Source organism: Mobula hypostoma, chromosome 18 (genome assembly GCF_963921235.1).
Source record: "Mobula hypostoma chromosome 18, sMobHyp1.1, whole genome shotgun sequence".
NCBI classification, from domain to species: domain Eukaryota; kingdom Metazoa; phylum Chordata; class Chondrichthyes; order Myliobatiformes; family Myliobatidae; genus Mobula; species Mobula hypostoma.
In genome coordinates this window covers 27,998,020-28,018,323 of record NC_086114.1, presented here as the reverse complement: position 1 = coordinate 28,018,323, position 20,304 = coordinate 27,998,020, and the positions used below count along the sequence as shown (strand labels likewise).

Here is a 20,304-nt window from a genome sequence, read left to right as displayed (position 1 = left end):
TAAGATCTTCATGTAAGTCCTAAAGCTAAATAAAGAAAACTCAATTAAATAACACAAAAAATTTACACGTTCATTTATTTATTGAGAAAAAAATCCAATATTACTTGTATTCGTTGAAATAAGTATGTGAACCTTTGCTTTCAGTAGCTGGTGTGACACCCCCCCCCCCCCGCCTCCGCATACAGCAATAACATCAACCAAAGGTTTCTGGTAACTTGTTCAGTCCTGCACATCGGCTTAGAGGAACTTTAGACTCTTCCTCCATAGAAAACTGTTTCAGTTCATCAATATTTCTAGGATACCTTGTATTAACAGCCCTTTTCAGGTCATGCCACAGCATCTCAATTGGGTTAAGCTCTGGATTCTGACTTAGCCATTTCAAAACACAAATGTTCGTCTTTTTAAACCATTATGTTGCTGATTTACACTTGTGTTTTGGATCATTGTCTTGTTGCATTATCCAACTTTTATTAAGATTCAACTCATGAATTGGAACATCTAACTCCAAGTAGTTTTGGTAGAAGGCATTACCCCAAAGGTTCACATACTTATTTGAACATAGACTGTGATTGTTAAAATGGTGTACTCAGTAATGATGAGAAGAAGTATAATTGTTTCTTTTATTCTGACTTAGTACAGCTACTAGGACTTGATGTTTCAATCCCTATAATAAGTTGGCACTCTCGATGTTGGCAGTGGGTTTGGAGTGGTGACAAGGAGGGAGGGTAGGTATGTCATCGGGGTTATCAGGTAGGCACCCTCCTTTGACATTTCGTTGATAAGTCCACGACGTCTCCAAAGGGCTCAACGGTGCTACCTGGCGTCCCAGATACACCCCCCTCAGTTCCATACCCTCCTGTCTTCATCTACATAGTCATAGTCATACTTTATTGATCCCGGGGGAAATTGGTTTTTGTTACAGTTGCACCATAAATAATAAATAGTAATAGAACCATAAATAGTTAAATAGTAATATGTAAGTTATGCCAGTAAATTATGAAATAAGTCCAGGACCAGCCTATCGGCTCAGGGTGTCTGACCCTCCAAGGGAGGAGTTGTAAAGTTTGATGGCCACAGGCAGGAATGACTTCCTATGACGTTCTGTGCTGCATCTCAGTGGAATGAGTCTCTGGCTGAATGTACTCCTGTGCCCACCCAGTACATTATGTAGTGGATGGGAGACATTGACCAAGATGGCATGCAACTTAGCACCCTCTTTTCAGTTCCATACCCACAACATCACTGGCCTTACGGATGAGTTTGTTGATTCTGTTGGTGTCTGCTACCCTCAGCCTGCTGCTCCAGCACACAACAGCAAACATGATAGCACTGGCCACCACAGACTTGTAGGACATCTTCAGCATCATCCAGCAGATGTTAAAGGACCTCATTCTCCTCAGGAAATAGAGACGGCTCTGACCCTTCTTGTAGACAGCCTCAGTGTTCTTTGACCAGTCCGGTTTATTGTCAATTCGTATCCCCAGGTATTTGTAATCCTCCACCATGTCCACACTGACCTTTGGATGGAAACAGGGGTCACCGGTACCTTAGCTCTCCTCAGGTCTACCACCTGCTCCTTAGTCTTTTTCACATTAAGCTGCAGAAAATTCTGCTCACACCATGTGACAAAGTTTCCTACCGTAGCCCTGTACTCAGCCTCATCTCCCTTGCTGATGCATCCAACCATGGCAGAGTCATCCGAAAACTTCTGAAGATGACAAGACTCTGTGCAGTAGTTGAAGTCCGAGGTGTAAATGGTGAAGAAGAAGGGAGACAAGACAGTCCCCTGTGGAGCCCCAGTGCTGCTGATCACTCTGTCGGACACACAGTGTTGCAAGCACATGTACTGTGGTCTGTCAGTTAGGTAATCAAGAATCCATGATACCAGGAAAGCATCCACCTGCATTGCTGTCAGCTTCTCCCCCAGCAGAGCAGGGCGGATGGTGTTGAACGCACTGGAGAAGTCAAAAAACCTGACCCTCACAGTGCTCGCTGGCTTGTCCAGGTGGGCGTACACACGGTTCAGTAGGTAGACGATGGCATCCTCAACTCCTAGTCGGGGCTGGTAGGCGAACTGGAGGGGATCTAAGCCTGGTCTGACCATAGGCCGGAGCTGCTCCAGAACAAGTCTCTCCAGGGTCTTCATGATGTGGGAGGTCAATGCCACCGGTCTGTAGTCATTGAAGCTGCTGGGGCGCGGTGTCTTCGACACAGGGACGAGGCAGGACATCTTCCACAGTACAGGAACCTTCTGGAGCCTCAGGCTCAGGTTGAATACATGGCAAAGTACTCCACATAGCTGAGGGGCACAGGCTTTGAGCACCCTGGTACTGACACCATCCGGTCCTGCAGCCTTGCTTGGGTTGAGATGTTTCAGCTGTCTTCTCACCTGTTCAGCCGTGAAGCCCACCGTGGTGGTTTCATGTGGGGAAGGGGTATAGTCATGAAAGCAGGGTGGGGGACTGTGAGGAGTGTTAGGAGGGGAGAGTGGAATATATGTTGGTTGGGGGCCAACAACAGATGGCTCATGTGGGGGATGGGCAGGGGTCACAATGTCAAATCTGTTAAAGAAAAGGTTAAGTTCATTGGCCCTGTCCACACTGCCCTCAGCTCCTCTGTTGCTAGTTTGCCGGACCCCAGTGATGATCCTCATCCCCCTCCAGACCTCTCTCATGTTGTTCTGCTGGAGATTCCACTCAAGCTTCCTCCTGTACCTGTCTTTAGCCTCCCTGATCCTGGCTTTCAGGTTCCTCTGTATTGCCCTCAGCTCCTCCCTACTTCCGTCAGAACATTGCAGTCCACACAGAAGTTGATGTAATCAGTGATGCATTCTGTGAGCCCATCAATATCCTCTCCATGTGGCTCACAGAGTGCCTGCCAGTCTGTTACCTCAAAAAAACCCTGGAGCGCCTCATAAGCCTCCTCCGACCATTTCCTCACTGTCCTCGAGGTTGCAGGTTTACTCTGCACCAGAGGCACGTAGCAGGGTTTTAGATGCACCAGGTTGTGATCTGACCTTCCCAGTGGGGGGAGGAGAGAGGAGCTGTATGTATCCTTAACGTTAGCAGCCCAATTGTTGTCTTTCCTTTTAATCCAAATCCAATTGCTGCTTTCTTCTGCTGCATTTGACAAGGACTTGATTGCTTGTTGGAGGGAGTGACCCCTCACCCCCATCTTCTTCAATAGACTGGTCGGAGATGTAGCAACGAATCCCCTGCATCCCACTTCTACAGGGAAAGTCTTGGTCTTCCAGCCATTCTGGGCAGCTTCAGTTGCCAGTTCAGAGTACTTGGTCTTTTTCGTCTCTCATAAGCTTCTTCGACATCATCTTCCCATGGTACTGTCAATTCCACAACATATGCCAGCTTGGCTGTTGTGGACCACAGGACCATGCCTGGTTGAAGTGTTGTAGCTGCAATGTCTGGGGGAAACACAAGCTTTTTTTCCAAGTCCACGTCCATTTTCCAATTCCAAGCAACCTGCAGAATGCTTAAATCTTTTGATATTATATGGTGCTCTGGAGGTTGGCCTGCTGGTACAAATCGTGTAATGTGGACATTTCATGCCGATATTTGTGGGAGAGCATTTGTGATGATTCGCCTCTGTTCCAAGATTGATGCCAGCTCTCTGAGAACTTGGTTATGCCGCCAAGTGTTCTGCCCCTGGGTGAGGCTCGTGGTGCATCCTGTTAAAATGCACCTTAGTGATCCAGGTGCTTGACAAAGAGAGCAAGCGGGGTCTTCTCCCCACCACTGGTTCAGGTTCTGGGGTGTGGGTAGATCATAAGTGGCTCTGATGACAAAACTTAGCCGAGATCCCTCCATCTCCCAGATGTCACACCAGCTAAGTTTCCTCTTTTCCAGGCTCTCCCAATTAGTCCAGTGGCCCTGCTTGGTCATTGAGACGGCCCTGGCATGTCGCTCTGCCTCCTCCTGTCTTCTCAACTCCTCCAACACGAGTCATCTCTTCTGCACTGATGTTGCCTTGTGCCATTGAGGAGCCTTTGGGACAAGCCCGATGAAGATCAGATTACATTTTATCAGTAATTAATGTGGAAAATCAGGTCATTACAAAGGGTTCACTAACTTTTTCTTGCAACTAGACTTGAAGATCATCACCTTATCTTCCAACTCAGAGGGGCTCAAAAATTAGAAAGGTCACCACAGCCGATGTTGCACTTAAATAGAGTTAATTTGTTCTGAAATGTGGGGATGACTTATTTGACTTTGAATATTTCATAGCACTTCCTTGTAATTGAAGATCAATTTAATTAAATTTGCAAATAATTCTGACAACTAGCAACGGCATGCCTAATATTCTTAATTTGATTACAGAATGAAGCCTTTGAGTCTTTGAAGAGTTTTATCAAAGTTTCAAAAAAGTGCATAAAAGCGTCTCAGACAGTTTCCTTTTGAGAGCCATCTGACTGCTGTGGACCAGCAATTCAAGCTGTTCATCATTCTTAAAAGCACTCTTGAAATAGTCAAAAATAGCAACTTTTGTACGATGCTTTCATCTTTTATGAAGTGAACATAACCAAGAAGCAAAGATTTGTTGCCTGGTAAAGTTAACTCATTCAACTGCAGTGCAAATTCTATTGTCCTAAGTATGTTGCACAATGTGCCTTCCACATTTTCAGATATTTCATCTATTTATCTTTGAACAGAGTTGTCACTGAGAGGAATAGCTTTAATTATTTAGTATTATGGAAAACTGTACTGAGAACCTCCCTTATTGCTGGCAGAATCAGTTCTCCAATTGTATGGGGCTTTCCCGATTTAGTACAGAGCAAAGTAAAGTTGTATGAAGCAAGCAAACCATCACTGTTTTGTTGTGAAGTGTTAGCAAACGTTCTGAAGTGTTTTCCATTTATGAAAGTTTTCATGAAGTGACTGAAAATATAACAAGTTCTTGTTTCCTTTATCAGAATGTATTCTCTTCAAATATTCAAGGAATTTGGACAGTTTCATTGCCTCATTTTTTTCATCAAAGACACATTGGCTGCTGTTTGTTGCTTGGTGCCAGTATAAATCTATCTTTCAGTTACTCCACACAATCTTGTCTACACTTCTTTTTCAGCTGGTGTGCTTCTGCCATTTTCGTTATGGTTAAATGACCATGGTCAATCACCTATTGCTTAAGTCCAACCTCAAGGGCTGCAATCAATAAAAGGGAAAGTTACAACACCATCATAGCTCAGGCAAAAACTGATTCTCTGCCTGAAGGTACATAAAGTGGGGCCATGAGCTAGAGAAATGCAGTCAAGACCTCTTTTCTGAACGGTATCATTGAATGCCATAACCAAATTCTCAGGAATTGTGTCACTGTGTGATTAGAGTATGGGAATCATACTAGCTAACACTGTACTACACTAGTGAGTGGCAATAATGCAAAGACTGCGTCCAGAAATAATTCAATTTCTACAGTCCAGTTTTCTTATGATACGCCAAACACAGAAATGCCATATTGCTTTTCAAAAACAATAACATGCTTCCAGCAAACTCTAAGAGAACTTAGACTTTTGGTTATACTGTGTCATTTAACTCTCTTTCTGTTTTCTCTTCACCAAGTTTCTTACAGGATTTCATGCATATCACTATAGGATCATAATCTGGGTAAGGGTCCTCCCTCCCTTTTAAATTTTTGTCTCCCCTTTTAACTTTTGTCTCCCTGTTCTAACTGAGTAAGTGAACTTGAAGCAGATGAATGTATGTCATCTCAAACTGTAAATGATATCCCAATTTTGTCTACAACAATAAAGTTCTTACATCATCGAAGAAATCCAACTATACAGCCTGCTCTCAGTGTTACACTAAAGTGTCAACCTGGAGTTAAGTCTTAAGAATGTGACAAATAATTTATTCCTACTCAAGGTACATAAGTATGTTATACACTATTTTGCCTGGGATTAGATTTAATATGCAACACATTTTAGGAAGTATCAGACACCTTTAGCAACAAAAATGGTCAGATTAATGAAGGAATGGGTCCACAGGGGAAATGAACAGCTTGTCTTGCTGACAGTGATTGGTACTGGCTGATTAGGCTCACTGCGGGAACAGTGAACAATTAATTTGGGAACTAATTGACTGACATGAGGGAGGGCTTTGTTTGTGGTGCCATGCTGTCCTGAGAGAGAAGCAAACTGGACAATCCACTCTTTCACCATTTGATTTGAAGTCACATGTTTTGTATGTAATATCTAAACAATTTACTGAAGAAACAGTAAAATAAAATCAAAGTCTTAATGTCAGGAGTATAACTTTTAATTCACACTTTCACAGCAAATGTCTCTTCTGATTAAATTTATTTTAAGATGTCAGCATACCTGATCTCAGAAAATGAGTTATGAAATGATCGACTTGAATGTCAGTAAATAGGATATTAGTAAACACAACCCTGTCTGAAGTTCCTATTAATTTATAAGCAGTTCTTTATTTCAGACTAGGCTCCAATGGCATCACTCTAGATGGTATAAAAGCACTGTTCAAAAGAATAAGAGGTCATTTAACCAACTTTGAGCTGATCCAATCTATTTAATAGGAAGCAGGTTATACAAGTTGGGAGTGGAATCTCTGGTTCAGTGATGGTACTCCTGCCTCCTTGGCTAATCCTGGAGCTTTTGCTTGGAATTCTCAGAAAGAACCAAGGCAAGTTGGTCTGTGTGGCATTTCAAATCACATTGGACAAACCAATTCACCACCATAATGGATCACTTATAATACTCTACGTCCAGAGTAGCACATACAAAATTCTGGAAGAACAGAGCAGATCAGGTTTCCGGATTTCCAGCACCCGCAGAATCTCTTGTGTTTGCTCTATGTCAACCTGTTAATCAGCCAGACTTTTATTTTTCCATTACGTATTGTTCTCCCCAATGGAAAATTCAGACACTGAGGAAATCAAAGATTTAGAAGGTGATAAAAGATGAGATTCAAGAGTAGACTAGAATGTTTGCCTCTGCGTTACTGGTCTGTGGCCCAATGGTTGGGGATCACTGGTTTTCAGGATGGGGATCAAGTAGAATTTGGCAAGATTGTGTGTGAAAACAAGGTGGGATTCTTGATTTGAAAACACCAGAAATTAACATTTTCATCAACCACACTTCTTCTTTCATGGACTCCCCTGCATGGTATATGAGGTTCAGTGACATTATTCTTTGTACTGAGAAAGCTCAGGAAAGTCTTCTTGCTGCGACAGACCCTGTGGTGATTGTGCCAGATATATATCAGGAAATTCCAGGCTATTCTAGTTTAGGTGAAGGGACTTGGAGATAATGGTATTTTCACAGCATCGCAGCTCTTCTTCTTGATGCTGCTTGTGAATAATACACATATAAGGAAGTTTATATGTATTGAGCATTGTGGAATTTCTCTGCTAAGCAGAGTTGCAAAACTCAATACTTACAACTCAAGAAGATTTGCCAAAAATTACAGGCACATACCATATATTTAAGCATGTAGTCTCAATTTGACATCCAGAGCAGAAAAGAGGCAGTTCTGCACTTGGCTATTTTTTAATTGTTAGAACAGTGGTGGAGAACTGCTGACTCTCAGCTTCTGTGGAAACTGCAGTAAGGCAAGGGTTAAAGACAACATTCAGATGAATGTGACCACAATGGTGTATCACCAAACCCAGACAAGGGAGACCTTTCAAGTGAGACTGCTTATTGCAGTCAGATAAGTGAGAATGACTCCCCCACCCCATCCACCACATTATCATCAGCAATCACTCATAGTCGAGTATGATTCTTCTCCTGGTGGTTGATCTGGTGGCTTGTGGGTCTTGAGATGACTGAAGAAGACGATCCGTGATCCACAAGTCCTATTGCAGTGTTGGCTGGTGCAGGTCATTGAAGTGGTGGTGGATGTAGCTGGTTGGGCCTTTCCCTATCTCTCCTTACATTGAAGCCACTTGGTCTCAGCCACTTATCCTTCGAACTGTGCAGTCCCCTCATAGACAGTCCTTCTCCAGCTTTCCCTATCCTGTGCTAATTTCTCCTTTCCATTCAGGTTGATGTGGCACTTCCTCAGGTGGGTCTTGATATTGCCACTGAACCGCTTTTTCTGCTCTCCAGGAATGCAATCCTTGACTTGGCTGAACAAGAGTTATTAAGGAAAGATGGAGTCAGGCATATGGATGATGTGGCTGACCCATTGCAATTGGTATTGAGTCACGATTGTGTCTGTCTGTCTGTATCTTGTTTTACGGCGGTTGGCATCCAGCTTCATGGTGCATTACCGCCACCCTCTGCTCCAGAATGTGCACTAGACATACATTCTAAATCCCTTCACCCAATCACACACACACACACACACACACACACACACACACACACACACACCACACACACACATATATACACACCTACACTTCACCCTCCCATCTTTGACCATCCTAGTATCCTATTCCTGTTTATTCGTCATATTCTATAAAAAACCCCTGTACGCCTTAAAAACGCTAAAAATACCCGGACTTGTGCTCTCTCACCCATGCCCAGCAACCCTTTTAATGTGAATTCCTGCATCCCCAACTCCCTTAATTTATTTCTCATCATCTCTCTCTGTATCCCATACTTCCTGCAACACAAAACTACATGTTCTACTGACTCCTCTTCCTGACATTCCTCACACAATCCTGTCTGGTGTTTCCCTATCATTTTCAATGTTTTGTTTAATGCACAATGCCCCAGCCTTAACCTAGTCCACACAATTTCCTCTCTTCTGTTTCCATTACCTATCCTAGTAACTGTAACACTCTTTTGTATTTGATATAAATGCCTCCCTTTCCCCTCCCTGTCCCATCTTTCTTGCCACATTCGGTTGACTTTTTCCCAGATTACACACCTAACCTCTGCTTTACTGATACTAATGTGCATTTCCACATTTTCTTTCTTTAACGCCCTCTTTGCCAACTCATCCACCCTCTCATTCCCCTTCACCCCTACATGTGCTGGAACCCATAGAAATTTTACCTGACCTCCCTGATTTGCAATTCTTGTAACTAACTGAAGGACTTCATAAAGTACATCTTGCCGACTGTTTGTGTGAAAAGACCTTAAACTTGCTAGAACTGAGGATGAATTTGAACATATCAATGCTTTGGCTTGTCTGGCTTTCTGCACCCATTGCAACGCAACCAACACTGCCAGCATCTCCACTGTAAACACTCCTAACTTATTAGATGTTCTTCTGCTGATTCCAATTTCTTTTGCTGGTATTACCACCCCAAACCCTGTCACTCCTGTTTCAGGTTCCTTCGCACCATCCGTATAAATGTGAGTATAATCACTATATTTTTCCATCACATGACAGTTAAATGCATTTACCAAATCTGTTTTATATCTTTCTTTCCTTTTTACCTCTAACAAATGCCAGTCTATGTCAGGCCATACAAGCTTCCATGGAGCTACAACCGGATAAACTACTGAAGGACTTATCCTCAGATCAAATACTCCACATTCTTTCACGATATCATTCCCTACCCGACTAAAGGTATCCCTCTGAAACCTCCCATTTTCCCAGTACTCCTGCAACACTCCTTTAGTAGGGTGAGAATCATTGTGCCCCTGCAAGTTAGCCCAGTAGTTTGCGATCAGTTGCATCCTTCTTAGTTCCAAAGGCATTATTCCTATTTCTACCTGTAGGGCTGACACTGGTGACGTTTTAAAAGCCCCACTGCAATCTGTCAAGGCCTGAGCCTGAATCACATCCAGTTTCCTTATAAGAGACCTAGTTGCTGATCCATATACTATATTTCCATAATCCAATACAGATCTTACTAAAGCCACATACATTCTCTTCAAAGCTGAACAACTTGCTCCCCATTCCCTACCAGTCAAACATCTCATCACATTTATTACTTTTTTACATTTCTCCTCAACTTTCCTGATATGGTCTGCCCATGTTAATTGTGAATCAAATATAACTCCCAGAAATTTAAATGATGCAACCCTTTCTTATTCAACCCCATACATCCTTAACTTCTTCCCTACGTCAACCCTTTTCCTGGTAAAAAATACAGTTTGAGTTTTGTCTACTGAAAATCTACATCCCCAATCATAACCCCACTCCACCACTTCATCAATTGCTTCTTGTAGTTTCCTGATTATATGGTCCATGTTCCTGCCTCTTTTCCACAAGGCCCCATCATCCGCAAACAGTGACCTACCTATATCCACTGGTACCTTTGTGAAGACATCATTGATCATAATGATGAAAAGTAACGGGCTAATCACACTACCTTGAGGTGTGCCATTTTCCACTATGTACTGTTTTGATAATTCTGATCCAATCCGAACTTGAATTTTTCTACCAAACAAAAAATCTTTAATCCAATTAAAAACCCTCCCACCAACCCCCATCTTGTGCAGTTTAATTAATAATCCTTCCTTCCACATCATATCATAGGCTTTTTCAATGTCAAAGAACACTGCCACTACTGACTCTCTATTTGCCTGGGCCTTCCTTATTTCAGTCTCTAACATGATCACTGAGTCGATGGAATTCCTTCCCTTTCTAAAACCACTCTGATAAATTGCCAGCATTCCCCTTTTCTCAAGCTCATATGATAACCTTTCTGTTATCATCCTTTCCATTATCTTACATATACTTGATGTTAATGCAATTGGTCTGTAGCTAGTGGGTTTTGACAGATCCTTGCCAGGCTTCCTTATTGGAATTACTACTGCTTCTTTCCATGCACTTGGTAATCTTCCCTCCTCCCACACTCTGTTATAAAAATGCAGCAACTTCAAGAGCGCTCCTTCTCCTAGATTTTTTAGCATCACAGAGCATATCAGATCTTTCCCTGGGGAGGTTGGTCTCGATCTCTTTATTGCTCTCACCATTTCTGCTAATGTAAATGGATCATCAATTATATCATCTGTTCCTTCCCTCCTGCTTAACACACCTGGGTGTTGGCTCATTATTCTTTCCCTTCTTCTTCTCCCTTCTTCAGACAAATTTTCTGAACTGTGTATCAGTACAAATGACTTGGCCATGACCTCAGCCTTATCCCTACTGGAGACTGCAGTTTCCTCCTCAGATATCATTACTGGATATTCCCATTCCCTTCTATCTCCTCCCATCCTCTTAATCATTCCCCATATCTCTCCCACAGGTGTTGTTCTTCCTACCTTGTCGCAAAAACTCCTCCAACTTGCCCTTTTAGCTTGACGTATAGTTCTTCTCACCACTGCCTGTGCTTTCTTATATTGAACCAAATGCTGCTTATTATGGGTTCTTTTAACTAGCCTGAATGCTCTATTTCTGTTTTTTACAGCCTGACAACATTCCTCTGTCCATCATGGTGCCAATTTTCTATTCATCCTATTTTTACTCCTAGGTATAGATCCTTCTGCTGCCATGATAATTGCTGAAGTCACCTGACTGTTTAATTCATCTACATTTCCAGAAATATCAATCTTTGTCAACCCTCCCTCACTCAACTTCTGGAACTTACCCCAATCAGCTTTTTCAAACACCCACTTTGGGGTTCCGCCACCTGGTCTTACTTCAACTCTTTCACCCATCTGAACACAAACTGGGGTCTGATCAGCCCCGGCTGGGTCACCTGGAGGAGGTTGTATGATGTTGAAAGACCTGAAACACCCGATGATTCCAGGAACATCACTGAAGATGTGTCCAGAAGCATCAATAGATGCATGTACACAGCAATGTTCAGATATGTGAATTTATGTCTAATGGCTTGTAGAAAGAAAATGTCCCATAGCCTGTTGGTCCTGGCTTTAATGCTGTGGCAGCGTTTGCCAGACGGAAGCAGCTGAAACAGTTTATGGTGGAGGTGACTGGTGTCCCCGATGGTCTTCCAGGCCTTCTTTATGCACCTGCTGCTATAAATATCCTCAATTGAGGGAAGTTCACATCCACAGATGCGCCAGGCTGTCCGTACCACTGTCTGCAGTGCCCAGCGATCAAGGTTGGTGCAGTTCCTGTACCAGACTGTGATACAGCCAGTCAGGTGCTCTTAATGGTGGCCCTGCAGAATGTCTTGAGGAATTAGGGGCCTATGCCGAACTTCTTCGGTCACTTGAGATGGAAGAGATGCTGTTGTGCTTTTTTTGCCACAAAGCCGGTGTGTACAGTCCTGACAAGATCATCGGTGATGTGTATACCGAGGAACTTGAAACTACTCACCCTCTCAAGTGCAGACTCATTGATGTTGATTGAGCTGAGCTTGTCTCCGTTCCTCCTGTAATCTACAATCAGCTCTTTTGCTTTTTGGACATTGAGGGAGAGGTTGTTATCCTGAGGAGGATCTGCAATGCATAATGGATGCTTTTGCCAGCACATTCAAGCTCCTGGAACTTGATCTGAACATTAAACATATCCAAGACCTAAGAATTGGTATGGTAGTGTTTAATCAACCTAGATTCTGGATTCTAAAAGAACATCGCTTCCCTTTTCACAGTAGTGGGTGCAGGAGACAGTCAAGATAGGAATAACAGAAAGATGGGAACTACACACAGCAACTCAGGGACAATTACTTTACTTACTTCAAAACATCATAGGTTGTCAGCTTGAAGTTTTGATTGACTTTTAACAACACTATAGTGAATAGTGATTGATCTTGCCAGTGGAATTCAAAAGTATACAATTTATCAAATGGTCAATACCTGTAACTGTATAAAAATGATGAGGCTTGGGTTCCTTGAGGTGAGGACATGACAAGGCTTGGGTTTGGACTCCGAGCCAGAGACTGGACAAGGACTCAGAACCTAGGTCTTGACTCGGGCTCGGACTCCGGAACTAGGCAAAGACATGACATGGTCTTGGAGACTGGACAGGATGAGGCACATGGGCAGGACGAGAACATGAAGCCCTGACTTGGTACTCAGGAACAACCGAGCCTTGGACTTGGGATGACAGGAACCTCGGAACCTTGGAACCTTGGACTTGGGATGACAGGAATGCAGAACACAGAGCCTTGGTCTTGGGGAGGACAGGAACACAGAGCCTTGGTCTTCAGAGACAGGAACACAGGGACATGGAACACAGAGCCAGGACCCCTCCTTGGGAACAGGACTTGGGGCTGGGGCTCTACACAGAATGCTGAACACGACAAGATGGTTCCCAACACTAGGTAGCGGCAAACAGCTGGACCTACCTAGCACAGGCGTGGACACAGAGACGGTTCCCAACACTAGGTAGCAGCAAATGGCCGGACCTACCTAGCAAAGGCATGGACACAGAGACAGTTCCAACTCAACAATAGACAGTTCCTTATCTTGACACAACAGGGCTCCAGTCTAGCTCTCATGGTAGACTGGACAGATGACAGATACAAGATGCTGGGGGAGCTCCGCGGGTCAGGCAGCATCTGTGGATGTCATGGTCTGGTCTGTGAAGTCCGCATTCCGGTTCGCGGTCCAGTCCATCGATCCGTATTCCAGGTTTTCTGGTTTTCCCTTGTCCTGTTGTTTGCCTTAATTGAGGCACATGATTCTGATTTTGGGCTGGCTACATAAATAGCTCCTGGGGTCAGCTTAATTTGCTGGACTGTTCCCTCCCCTTTCCTCCTCCGGCCTCTCTCCAAGTTCAAGAGCCAAGACCCCAGCCACGTCCTGTCCAATAGCCATTGTCATGTCCTCAACTGGTTCTGGGGTCTGACCCTGAGGCAAGACCCAGGTCCTGGGTCCTTGTCCAGTCTCTGGCTCGGAGTCCAAGCCCAGACTCCTAGTTCATAGTTCCCTGTGTCTAGTCCATGTCCTTATCCAAGTCTGCGTTCTTGTCCCTGCTCCTTGTCTGTACCCTGTCACGTCCCTACTCTAGTCAAGTCCTGTTCCTTGTACTTCAGTGTCTGTGTCTTGCATTTGGGTCCGTTCCCAACGCCCCACTATGACACGTCATGTCCTCGCCTCGAAGAACCCAAGCCCAGGATCCTAGTTTGCGGTTCCTTGTCCTGGTCCCGCTTGCCTAGCCAATGTCCTAGGCCAAGTCTGTGTTCTTGTCCCAGCTCCTAGTCTGCATCCAGTCACATCCCTAACTCTAGTCATAGTCATACTTTATTGATCCCGGGGGAAATTGGTTTTCGTTACAGTTGCACCATAAATAATAAATAGTAATAAAACTATAAATAGTTAAATAGTAATATGTAAATATGTAAATTGTGCCAGGAAATAAGTCCAGGACCAGCGTATTGGCTCAGGGTGTCTGACCCTCCAAGGGAGGAGTTGTAAAGTTTGATGGCCACAGGCAGGAATGACTTCCTATGACACTCTGTGCTGCATCTTGGAGGAATGAGTCTCTGGCTGAATGTACTCCTGTGCCCATCCCAGTACATTACGTAGTGGATGGGAGACAAAGTCCAAGATGGCATGCAACTTGGACAGCATCCTCTTTTCAGACACCACCATCAGAGAGTCCAGTTCCATCCCCACAACATCACTGGCCTTACGAATGAGTTTGTTGATTCTGTTGGTGTCTGCTACCCTAAACCTGCTGCCCCAGCACACAACAGCAAACAGGACTAGTTTCTAGTCCTGTCCTTTTCCTCGTACTGCAGTCTCTGTGTCTTCCATTTGGGTCCGCCATCAACGCCCCCGTATGACAGTGGCGGAAAATGAACAATCGACCTTTCGGGCCGAGACCATTCATCAGGACTGGAAAGGAATGGGGCAGAAGACAGAATTGAAAGGTGGAGCACAGGCTACTAGGTAACAGATAAGTTCAGGTGAGAGGGCGAAGGTAGGTGGGTGGGGAGCGGGGTGATAATGAAAGGGCTGGAGATAATGAAAGTCCGGCGCCCCCGTGGAGAAAGAAAGTTTAACCGGAAAGTGTGAGGATCTTATTAAAATAAATCGCTCTGTTATGTTCAGATTGGCTGCTTCATTTCCAGTCATGATCAGGAAAGCATGTCATTGGCTGCACGGCCGCGAGGTCCTTCTTTTTGTAAACATAATACTTAGTCAAGTAAAGACTTCAGCCTAATTTAAAATGTTTCGCGTAAATGTTGTGGAGGGGTAATTTGCATGTTCTTATTTGCATAATGAATGTTCAGTTCTTCTCGTTGCGAGGTTCGGCACATTGAAAACTACAATGATTATACAGAATGTTAATCTTTGCAACATAAACCAAATTTTAATTGGAATCGAGACCACGCCCGAAACCACCAGAAACGGGTGTTGTCCTTTTACAATCCAGTTTTTGTATTAAACCAAGTGTCCCGCAATATTTTCGCAGTCCAGACCCTGGGTACAATAGTACTTGATATCGAACCCCAGCTATGTGTCTATGGTGTTCTCAGTGGTGACAAAATAGATAAAACCCTCTTGCCCCTCTTCGGCAGGCAACATTTTAACCCTGAACTCAAGTATTTGCATTTTCCTTATAGACAGATCTTTCCACAGCAGCGCTGTGAGATTGACGCAACATGTGCTGAAACTTGGCCTTGAACCAAGAGCCCCTTATGTTTGTTGCGGCTTTGCGGGAGAGAGGAGACTTGAGACTGGTGTCTTGCAGTGACCTCCCAGCGCCTGATCAGCCAGCTCGGACAAGATGTGAAAGATGGGTGAATTCAGGGCCATGAAGACTTCCCAGGGACCCAGCGTTTGCTGAAGAGCGGGAGAGGTCATGGGGACCGGGGAAGAAATCCTCGTCACCCTTAGTGGTGGGGCGCCCTGGGGCTTCAGGCTACATGGAGGATCCCACCTAAACACGCCGCTTCGAGTCGCCAAGGTAGGACAGGGAGCCAGTATAATAAACCACCGCGGCCAGGGAGAGAGGCACCACTGCCAGAGAGGGAGAGAAAGAGAGAGAACCCCATAGACAGAAAGAGATATATACGCCAGGAAAGTCAGCGGGAGGGAAAGAGCGTGCGAGAGAGAGTTAAAGCGACAATCTTACCCTCCAACTCGGGGTGATCAATATTCCAATAAAAGGGAACGCCAACTCGCAGAGCGAACGCCCATCAGTAAGATCCTTTCTAAAGGTACCTGCTCATAGAAAGAGGCACCCGACGGAGAGACCGTCAAACGCAGATCGATTAAGGAAGAGCCCCAAACACTACATGAGTTTGGGGGGGGGGGTCGGGTCTCTGCTTCAGAGAGAGATCTTCTGCCAGGGAGGAAGACACTCACCATGAGGCCATCCCGTCAGAGAAACTCCCATACTAAGAGACACCCCGGGTTCGCTCATCTCAGAAAGCTACACGCTCCCTTCCCCCCACTCCCACCTTTCTGCTGTAAAGTGATTACGGAGTTTTGGGCACCCACACATTCACACAGTTAGTGTACTTTTTAAAAACTATACTATGGCCATGCTCAACCTGATTTTTACGCAGTTGGTTTAGAATTTGATTTCAAACTGCAAGGCGGGTGGAGAATGTCAAAGGGGTAAAGTCAAACTAACTTTGAACGGTATCGTATGCGAACCACGGGGAGCTTTACAGGAGCCAAACTCTTATCGGGATTTCGCTTGTATCATATTCTTTTACCCTGTTGCTAAAACCCAGCGCATGGAATCAGTATCATCCTCAGTTCCAACACATTCCCAGCATGACCTCTTCAACCTGTAATATAAATATACATAAAAAAACAAATTATACTATTTTCAATGTATTTTCGGTGAAACCCTTTTGCTGGCTATTAGAGATGCGCACATAAAAGAAGAAACCCGATAGTTCAGACTGAATCACTCCATAGATCAGCAAAGATAAACATTTTTACCTTGAAATGTTTGGAGGTCAGATGCCAAAGACAACCCTCCATGGGATAGGGAGGGGAGGAGATTCTGAAGTTTTGTTTGAACTCTTGGTCTCGTCCCCATTCTGAAATAATACTGAACATAAATTATATTTGTCGCTAAATATTTGTGCTGCATAAGAGATTACACTACAAAAATACCCCATTGGCTGTGAATTGAGTTGAGATACTCAGAGGTTCTGAAAGGCAGATACAAATTCACTTCTTTCTTTGACTCATGCATATTCATGGTCTTCTCACATAGCTAGCACAGGAACAATGGGCCAAATAGCCTTCTGTACAGTGTAACTCTGTAATTCTCCTTGGCCAGTTTATTCATTTTTTGTTCTTCCTTAGAAATGTGATCAATAGTTACATACTTTGCTGAACAATAATCACATTGGAAAGGGTGAACACAGATGGTAAAAAGGATACAGAAATAAAAGGTTTGAGACCAGACAGTTTTGGATTAGAAACTTCCCAACACCACAAATCTTTCAGCTTTTCAGGGTATTTGGTTCCTCATATCCCAAGGGAGTGTGAAAATAATAGTTGATTCTGTGAGCCAATTTACGGACGATTGCAAATGTACACCAATTTAATGAAGTTTCTGATTGATCAATTCTTTTTCATTGACTGCATTTTACAGAATATCACAGTCAGTTTCAGGGTAGAATATGCAGAAATTGCATTTGTAATGTCATTAGTAGATACTGCTGTTGCCCTGAATCACAGTTCAAAACAAGCAGATGGGCAGCCTTATCTTTTAGAATTAGAGGCAGCTGAATGGATTGGGGCTCAGAAGTGATCTTATCTTCCTGAAGCTATATTAATGAGGGTTACTGCCAGTGAGTGCAATGAGAGCAAAGAAAAAGTGAAGTGGTGGCAGAAAGGGAGATCATTTTCAGAGAAATGTGAACAATAATCCTGAGCAAGATTTATGTTGCTGATTTGGTTTTGCAGAATGCACTTAACATTTAAAGTTAGGCACAGCAGTAATTAAGCCAAGGCTTATTCACATGTCAAGTATCTAGACATTTTTTCCATTCATTTGTGCCAGTGGAAACATTGTTGGTGACAGTGGAGGAAATAATTGTTTGTGAAAACTCTGGGGAAGGACAATGAGGTAAGTTGGGTAGCTGAAAAGTGATCGGTTGATTGAGTCCTTGGAAGCTTGAGGCTATCATGATGATCATAGCATTTCTGTTAATTAATGATTCAAGAGTCAAATATAATTATCAAACAGTGACATGCATCGTTTGTGTTAACCACCGGCACACCTGAGGGTGAGGCTGGAGGCAGACTACAAGTGTCATGACACAATCTGGCACCAATTTGTTCAAAAATTTGACACAATCCAATTGAAGAGGATGCCAAGCAGCAAGAAGCAAACTTGCTCACAAACAGCCAGGAAGGTTTTATAAGACAACAGAGGAGCATCGATTTGGATCTCTTTGAGGTGATATGCAGTGTCCATTTGGTTTAAAGTAAACACAGTGATGCTGAAAAGTTTGTGAACCGGGTAGAATTTTCTCTGTTTCTGCATAAATATGACCTAAAATGCGAACAGACCTTCACGTAAATCCTAAAGCTGGATAAAGAGAACTCAATTAAATAGCACAAAAAACATTATACGTGTTCATTTATTTGATAAAAATAATCTAATATTGCATGTATTTTGAAAAAATATGGGAACCTTTGCTTTCAGTAACTGGTATGACTCTCTTGTACAGCAATAACTTCAACCAAATGTTTTTTGGTAACTGTTGATCAGTCCTGCACGTTAGCTTGGAAGAATTTTAGACCATTCCTTCTTACAAATCTACTTCAGCTCTGGGATGTTGGTGGGCTTCCTTGCATAAAGTGCTTGCTTCAGGTCCTCCCACAACATTTCTATAGGATTAAGGTCAGGACTTGGCCATTCCAAAACATAAATCTTCTTTAAACCATTTATTAATTTATTCTTGTCTTTCGGATCATAGTTTCGTTGCATTATCCAACTTCTATTCAGCTTCAGGACTGCTACCTTGACATTCACCAGTAAAATGTCTTGATACAATTTTGAATTCAAAGTTCCCTCAAAGATAACAAGCTGTTTAGGTCCTGAGGCAGTAAAGCAGCCCCAAACCATGATGCTCCTTCCACCATACTTCACAATTGGGATGAGGTTTTGGTATTGGTGCGTAGTGTCCTTTTCCCTCCAAACATAGCAATGTGCAATTCTGCCAAAAAGCTCAACTTTTGTCTCACCTATCCACAGAATGTCGTCCCAGAAGCGTTGTAGAACCTCCAGGTGGTCTTTTGCAAACTTGAGGGGTGCAGCAATGTTTTTTTTTGGAGAGCTATGGTTTCCTCCATGGAGTCCTTCCATGAACACCATTTCTTCAGCTTTGCATGTTGTGCTGTTGGTGTGATCTTTGCAGGTTGCAGGAGAGTAGCAACAGTACTGTGTTTCCTCAATTTGTAGACAATTTCTCTTACTGTGGACTGTTGAACACTCAGGTCTTTAGAAATACTTTTGTAGCCTTTTCCACCTTCATACGTCTCTACAATACTTCTTCTAAGGTCCTCCTGAAGGTTGTTTGCATCGAGGCATGGTGCACATAAAGAGATCTTTCTAGAGAAGCACAGGTACTGCCAGTAACCTGACTTCGTGTACCTCTTTTATAGGGCAGAGCTCCTCTATAACCTAGACCTCCAATCTCATCTCATTATCCAAATGGCTTTTGTAGAAGGCATTACCCCAGAGGTTCACATATTTTTCCACAAGTACATGTAACATTGGTTCATTTTTCTCAATAAATATATGAAAAAGTATATATTTTTGTGTTATTTATTTAATTGGGTTCTCTTTATCTAGTTTTAGGACATGTGAAGATCTGATCACATTTTAAGTCATATTTATGCAAGAATAGAGAAAATTCTACAGGGTTCACAAAATTTCTAGCACCACTATATAAGTCCAAAGCAGTCAAAGCTTACTCAATGTTCAGAAATGCTGAGTAGTGTTTAGTTCTTGTGGAATTTCTCAGTGATTCAAAATTTCAAGTACATCACAACTAATGTTGAGTACCACCTTAGATATAACAGTACATGCATTGGCATTTGGTGGTTCAGTTTTATCATAAGAAATAGTTGAAACTTTGTAATAAGTATTTTAAAAAATTCAAAATCACCGAAGTTTATGTGGCTCCCTACTCTTAAAAATTGCTGGCTGTAGATGTAGTGGCAACCACACTGGATTTCAAGACGAGTGGTTTTGGGTTCGAATCTGGTTGGCTCCTTGCACACCTTCCATCTGTGCCAAGCATTGAGCTAACAAGTTGGCCTCGTTTAAAAAAAACAGACAAAAATGCTAAAGAAATGGCAAGTTTGTCACCCAACGTGCTGCAAGGCACGGAGAGGAACAACGGAAACTACTCTCAAAAACAAGATGCATTAATGTAACTCTTTACAGGACAAAGTATTCTGGGATTTCACAGAGGTAACCAGATAAAAATGAACACTAAACCACATTTAGAAATAGTCTCTAAGATTTGAATGAAAGAGGTAGATTTAGGGAGGAAAGAGATAAATAGACAGAGAGATTTGCTGAGTCATTT

At 43.2% G+C, this 20,304-nt stretch overlaps 2 protein-coding genes across 2 annotated transcripts in view; one reads left to right on the top strand and one right to left on the bottom strand.

Annotated features, from left to right (window-relative positions):
* Positions 1-15,890, bottom strand: part of sec24c (SEC24 homolog C, COPII coat complex component) — a 103,483-nt gene extending 87,593 nt beyond the window's left edge. Inside the window, exon 1 of the mRNA XM_063070647.1 lies at positions 15,867-15,890. The gene's annotated coding sequence lies outside the window, so the exon portion shown is untranslated. The remainder of the gene's footprint in view (positions 1-15,866) is intronic.
* The window catches only part of synpo2lb (synaptopodin 2-like b), a 54,994-nt gene continuing 50,142 nt past the window's right edge, over positions 15,453-20,304 (top strand). The window contains exon 1 of the mRNA XM_063070640.1: positions 15,453-15,698. Coding sequence (XP_062926710.1) covers positions 15,594-15,698 — 105 coding nt within the window. The 5' untranslated portion in view covers positions 15,453-15,593. The remainder of the gene's footprint in view (positions 15,699-20,304) is intronic.